The sequence below is a fragment of the Rutidosis leptorrhynchoides genome, chromosome 7 (assembly GCF_046630445.1).
Source record: "Rutidosis leptorrhynchoides isolate AG116_Rl617_1_P2 chromosome 7, CSIRO_AGI_Rlap_v1, whole genome shotgun sequence".
In the NCBI taxonomy this organism is placed as follows: domain Eukaryota; kingdom Viridiplantae; phylum Streptophyta; class Magnoliopsida; order Asterales; family Asteraceae; genus Rutidosis; species Rutidosis leptorrhynchoides.
Window position 1 is genome coordinate 348,328,876 of NC_092339.1, and position 7,067 is coordinate 348,335,942.

Sequence of the window (7,067 nt, forward strand, 5' to 3'; positions counted from 1 at the left end):
TTTGTGATTTTATCAATAAAGAATAACCGTTGAAAATTACATCTGACTCTATTTAATTTACTTGCTTGAATACTAAATTGTGTTTAACTGTTAAGTTAATTAAAGAGAAATTGTATTCACCCCCCCTCTACAATACTCCTGTTGTTAATCAAGGGACCAACACGACATCAGATAGAACAACATAAACCTTAAGAATTTCCTTAGATAACCCCGTTATAGGATCAAGATCAGCAACTCGATAATCCTCTGGCAGAGACGTACGTTCAGAATTGAAATCCAAAGCCTCAGATAGCTCCTCAATAGCCGACTGATCATCTTGCACATCTACACTAATTTTTCGATTTCTTAAAACCCTCGTAGATGTCTCTTGCATTTTCTTCCTCTGATAACCCCAAGATTTCTTTCCCATGATTCAGAAACTCACGATGGAAACCACCAGAACCAAGAAGAAGAATGATTATCTATTTAGTTTGCAGGAAATTTGATTTTCGTATTGGAAGAAAACTGTCGCCGTTTTATCCCTAAAGTTCTAGTAATGTGGACTTGTGATCGTAGTGGAGGCGTGACCCACATCATGTGGGCTAAACATGCTTACTTGATATTTAAATTTAAAGTCTCTCTATTTTAATATTTACATATATTTATTCACATATCCCTTTTTCTCCTTATTTATTCGTATTTACTAGCATGCGTATAGTATATGTACCTATATATGTTTTTTCACTTATAGATTTCACATAGTTATTTATAATCCCCTTGATTTATGTATATACCTATATATAGATATATACATCTACAAATTTATTTATTTCACTAGTTTAGCCTTTTTTTTTTAGATTTATAATTACATTCGTTTTATCACGTAGACTTGGTGTTTTCAGTAGTTTTAGAATATATTTGGTAGGTAGCTTTCTATATAAAAGTTTAAAGTTCTTAGGTATCAAATTATATTTGTGATTGCAACTTTGATATTTCATTATTACCTATCAAGCTAAACTAGCTCAAGAAATTCTACCGTACTCTGTGCACTCCCCGTATGCTACTTAAGGGAAGAGCGAGAGGCTTAGAGTTTTTTTTAAGCAACCTACTCTGTGTTTGGGTCTCCCTAACGGTCGACAGGTATCACTTCTCCGACTAAAAGAGAGCGAAAAGCTTATCGCTTTCAAGTCGAAGGCGGGAGATGAGCGTCTTCCAGAGAAAGGGCGGGTTGTATAATCTCACTCCTCCATTAGTTGATACTTCAAGGAGGTTAAATTCACTTATTTCACACAATTCTTCTGGTCATGTCTTTTTCTCTTTACTTTTACTTTATATATATCTACAATGATGCTCAAGCATCATATTTTAGGTACGTATCGATTTTCATTCATACTTTTTTGTACTTTTGTATTTCTACTTTGGTCGGAGGTCTTCTGGAAGCAGTTACTCTATTTTCGAATATAAGGAGAGACGACTTTTTCTAACAATGGGTAGAGAAACGTGTTTCACTTATTGTTAGTGGAAAAACGATTTCTCTTTGTATTCTAGAGGAATAATTGTTTACATTTTACGTCTCTCATACATCATACATAGTTTTATGGGATTAAGTATTGTATATTTTTAGGAGATTAAGTATTGTTGTTGTATTTGTTCATTTCACTGTTTAAACATCATTCCATCTAATATGATCCATAAGTCCGTAACTATGAGTCCATAACACAATAAGATCAACCCTTGTAAGATACGGACTGGATTAACATAAGGCCCAGCAAATATCACCAATATTCTTAACGGGTGACCCGAATTCATATCCGGTTGGATCCGAGTACATATTCTATTTTGTACTACTCTGCGGTAGATCACCATTTCAATATTCTCTGAAATTATCAGAATTCACAATCCCCAATTTTCATCTGTAAGCCATCACAATCACTAATCTATCTATCATACATACATCATTACTCATCTAATTTTTAGTACTTTTTATTATCTGAATTGAATTGAATTTAATTTAATCATATTATTATTATTTTTTTTGCAGGATTTAATTATGGGCTGCACAGTAAGGGAAAAAGACATCCGTACAAATCGGAGACCTCGTCCTTTGAAATCAGATCATGTAAATGATTCAATTGATAAATCAGGTTTTAATTTTCAATTAGGTTTTAATGATGCATCTCAAATCCCTAACCCTAATTTTGAAGATAGTGGTGGTTGGGGTTACTGTACTGAAGAACAATTAGAACAAATACTATTAAAAAATTTGGAGTTCTTATATAATGAAGCTATTGTGAAGCTTGTTGCATTAGGTTATGATGATGATGTTGCTTTAAATGCTATATTAAGAAATGGACATTGTTATGGTGGTATGGATGTTTTGACTAATATTTTGCATAATTCGTTAACGTTATTAAATAGTCGAAATGAAGATGTTGGAGATGATGATAATGAACAAATGTTTGTTGATTTAAAGCAGTTAGAAGAGTATTCGTTAGCTGGTATGGTTTGTTTGTTGCAGCAAATTAAGCCTCATTTGACTAAAGGTGATGCTATGTGGTGTTTGTTAATGAGTGATTTGCATGTGGGCCGTGCTAGCGTGATGGAATTACCTAATAGTAACAGGGATGGTAACAATAATAGTGATTCGAGTGGTACAATTGTGGATAATGTTGAAAAGTTGAGTAATGATTCGGTTGGTGTAACACCTGCTTTGTGCAGGTTTCATGGTGGTTGGGGATTCGGGAACGGTGGGACCGGGATGTTGAAGTTTCCGGTTAATAGGTTTTTGTCTTATGCTGCTTCTGAAATGAGTTTGCAAAGGGATATTGAGTGTCCTAAAAGGTTTAATTTAAGTCCTTCAATGAAAATGCTTTTGAAACAAAATGTGGCTATGTTTGCTGCAGGGTACAAAGCAAACACAATACATGTATCTAATGGGAATTTGTCAAACGGGCATGTTTCTAATGCGGTTGTTGAGAAAGTTGAGAGTGTGAAGAATCAAGAAGTGGTTAATATGATGTTGAGTAAGTTTCGTGATATGAATCTGGAAGGAGAAACAGAATTTGTAGCCGAGGATCAAAAGGATGAGATGATATTAAGTTTAATGAATCAAATTAAAGATCTTGAAAAACAAGTTAAGGAAAGGAAAGATTGGGCTCATCAAAAAGCAATGCAAGCAGCACGAAAACTGAGTCACGATCTTACCGAGTTGAAAACGTTAAGAATGGAAAGAGAGGAAACACAACAATTGAAAAACGGGAAGTCGAATGTTGAAGATCCGACATTGAAACGGCTTTCGGAGATGGAAACTGCTTTGAGGAAAGCGAGTGGTCAAGTTGACCGTGCGAATGCAGCTGTTAGACGTTTAGAAAATGAGAATGCTGAAATTAGGGCTGAAATGGAAGCTTCAAAGTTAAGTGCATCGGAATCGATTAATACGTGTTTGGAAGTTGCAAGGAGAGAAAAAAAGTATTTGAAGAGGTTATTGGCTTGGGAAAAACAGAGAGTTAAGTTGCAGGAGGATATTGCAGGTGAGAAACGAAGGATTGTTGAGTTGCAAGAAGAGATGGTGCAAGTTGAAGCTGCTAAAAAGTTGGCTGAGGTATGGTTTTTGTTTTACTTGCTTATTGTTTTGTATATGTTATTTGATGTAGTAATTGGTTTAGTTTTAGAAGACACAATTAAGAAAAAATGAAAACTTTGTGAACTGTTTGAAAGACACTGAGGTTCACACACTTTGAAAAGATCATTTACCATTGCAGTAAATGTTAAAAGACTAAGGAGGTGTTTGTTTTGCAGTCTGCATATCTTATTATGTCTTATGTCTGCGTGCGCATATGTTTTTACTACAGACTGTTTGTTTTTCTGAAGACATAAGATAAAATAATGTCTTTTTCTGTTAAATTCGTAGACTTAGAAATGTGCTTCTAAGTGCTGTGCTGCAGACAGGATTAAGTTATTTTGCAGACATGAAAACAAACAGTCTTCAGTAGTCAGTAGTCACCTTTAGGTCACATCTTCTTTACAGACATGGTCTGCAGATCTTCAGACAAAAACATGTTAAAAAACAAACAGCACCTAAGCTATGTATGAACGTGGTCCCTTGAAGTATATATGATGATTCCAAAGATACTTACCTTAGTACAAGTATATATTGGAATACATATATGATGTCTACTTGCATGATACTAGTATGAGATAACCAACTTTGAGCTTTTGATGTGATTTGTATATCAGATAGCTAAGCTATTGTAGGTTTTAAATTTACCATTAAATTCTCACTTGGTGTTTTATATAACCAAATTTCAAAAATCATGATTTGAGGTAATTCTATCTCTTATCGGGTTAAAACTGATCCCAGTGGCAAGGGACATGGCTAACTTTTGACCAGTTAACTTTTTTGGCTGATGTGTTAATGTGGGGCTTATAAGTTAGGTCATCACAGGGTGTTGGGCATACTTAGTTTATCTTATAACCCGTACCCAAAAAACAGAGTATCTTTTTTACATGTTTTTAATCTTATGGACTATTTAAATTGCTTGCTGCTTGAATTTCACTTAACAGACAAAATGGAGGCAAGAACAAAAAGCTAAAGAGCTTGCACTTGCAAATGTCGAAGAAGAAAGACGACTTAAAGAAGCAACAGAAGCAAATAACAAAAGAAAGCAAGAAGCTTTACGTTCCAAAATTGAGCTTGACTTCCAACGTCACAAAGATGACCTTCAAAGACTCGAACAAGAACTTTCACGTCTCAAAACGTCTACTAATAATTTAGATAATAACCAGTCAACTAATCGGTCAACATCACAGGTTCCCAATGGTGGGTCCCTCCCAACTATTGCAAGGCTACTTAATGAACTAGATGATCTTGATGAAACAGAAGGTGGGGTCGATCGTGAATGCATAATTTGCTTGAAATATGAAGTTTCTGTTGTGTTCTTGCCTTGTGCACATCAAGTTATTTGTGCTAGTTGCAATGATGAGTATGGAACCGGGACCCGGGGACGGGCTACATGTCCAGTTTGCCGTGTGGTTATCGAACAGAGGATTCGTGTTTTTGGCGCGAGCTCGTAAGTTACAAAATTATATAATGGCAGATACATTAAAGATGGACTTATATTATACAGAATGGTTTGTTATTGTGTTGTGTCTTTGAGTGTTTTGTTTGATCAAGCTGTGGTTAAAGCAGCAGTGTTGCTGAATTTGTGAATGTGTATAAATAAGCTGCAAAGTATGTTTGGGAAACCGGCTTGTCCTTTTACTTGGTACAATGAATCGCCGTTTCTAGTGTGCTTTTTCGTTCAAGTAAAAATTAATGTGATTGGGTTGGTCAGGTAATGGGTCAAAATGGGTCGGGCCGGGTCGGGTTGACATGGTCACATGGACGATGAGATCTGTTAGACATTCTCATGTTTCATACAACTTAGATCCTCTAAATATAGTTTGACAAAACTCATTTGAATATTACCAACTGAATAAAACAACACCATAATCAAATTTTATTAACCACAATTTATCACACTCCACTCTTTAACAAACAACTCACAGAGAGACATACATACTCCTCAATTATTCAATAACATAACTTTGAAATGAAAACTAAAATTAAAGCATATAATATCAAGCATATGTAACAAGGCCAGTGTGATATTTAACAGCGCGTTCTACTTTACTTGAGAATTAAACCAGTTCCATTAAGTTTTTCATCAATTAATTTGTCTATCTTTTCTTTCATCTCATTTGTAAAGTAGGTTCTCCAATCTCCATCTTCGGCCTTTCTAAAATAATGTTTGTTTTCCAACCCGCCGACTCTAATACTTCCCGTTTTATTCACTTCTAAGTTGCTCATATTCTCAAAACTACATAACGTTGTAATTTTTTCAATAACGCCCGCTTTCTCTTCTTCTGCCGAAAAAGGGTAACCCATGAACTCTGCAAGCTTCTTCGCATTGCTTGTTGGATCCTTTTTCAGATCTTCGTATTTCAAAAAAAGAATTCTGTCTGGCCTTTCAAGACTTGCTTTCCAGTACCCTATAATATGATCCCAATAAGGTCCATACCCCGAAATGCCTTGACAGAACTCTTCAAACGCTTCCTCAAAAGGCGCATCTTCACAGGTTAAGTTCAACGCTTTCCTAAGGAAATGATAATGTGAAACTATGACGTCTTTGATGTTGCGATACACGTAAACTATCTTGCAGTTTGACGCAATAACTGATTCGGGCAATGAAGGGTAAGGAAGGTGTGTGGCCACAAGTGGTAGGCTCGAGTTTTTGTGATTTTCCTCAATTATGTCAAGTTCCCTTTCTAGGATCGGAACGCATTCATGAACATTTTTGGTGAGCAAAGGAGTGGTGGAAACATCAAACTTTTGTCGTGTTACGATGGCGAAAGCCAAGGACTTGACCCAAGTTGTGCCGGTTTTGGGGGAACTACATAGAAATATACCCGTCGGCTCGGCTTTGAAGGTTTGTTGAGCTAGATGTTCGCCCACAACTAACTGTTGGCTCGTCCAGTAGTTTTGATACTTGTAAAAGGTTATCTTTCCTTTGGACCAACTACAAGTGTGCTGAGGAAGTGTTTTCAACATCTCTTCCATTATGGTTGGATAGAATGATATAACAAGTTAATTTTGGTTTTTGTAGTGAGGATTGTGAATTCAGTGACTAAACTAAGTCTATATTTAAAGATATATGGGTGCAGATACTATGCTTAACGTTTACTGTATTTAAATTATTAGATGAGATACTTACATTATTTGATCAAAAGATATGGATCATTGGTAGGTATTTTAATTATTAGATGAGATACATACATTATTTGATCAAAAGATATGAATCATTGGTAGATAGTCGCACGTTAACATCTAATAATATATAATACTCCGTACTATTTTTTGTAATTAGAAAAATAATACATGCTTTACTACTCTATCTAGTTGCATCTTCCTAAAAAAAATATTTTATCAAACTTTTGTTATTTGCTTAATATTAAATTTGGATCCAGTCAAACTAGTAGGCTCACGAGGAACCTGGGGATTATAATGCACCAACAATACTTGTAAAAGACTAGCTTGCCTTTGGACCAGC

The 7,067-nt window shown here is 35.3% G+C and overlaps 2 protein-coding genes across 2 annotated transcripts; one reads left to right on the forward strand and one right to left on the reverse strand.

Annotated features, from left to right (window-relative positions):
- Positions 1-1,845: 1,845 nt before the first annotated feature.
- Positions 1,846-5,273, forward strand: LOC139856964 (MND1-interacting protein 1-like). The gene is made up of 3 exons (XM_071845674.1): positions 1,846-1,894; positions 2,021-3,580; positions 4,543-5,273. Exons 2-3 carry the CDS (start codon positions 2,030-2,032, stop codon positions 5,050-5,052), a joined length of 2,061 nt encoding a protein of 686 aa, XP_071701775.1. The 5' UTR covers positions 1,846-1,894; positions 2,021-2,029; the 3' UTR covers positions 5,053-5,273.
- A 272-nt stretch (positions 5,274-5,545) lies between these two features.
- Positions 5,546-6,615, reverse strand: LOC139858361 (flavonol sulfotransferase-like). The gene has a single exon (XM_071847214.1). The coding sequence runs from the start codon at positions 6,575-6,577 to the stop codon at positions 5,648-5,650; it is 930 nt and encodes a 309-aa protein (XP_071703315.1). The 5' UTR covers positions 6,578-6,615; the 3' UTR covers positions 5,546-5,647.
- Positions 6,616-7,067: the final 452 nt, after the last annotated feature.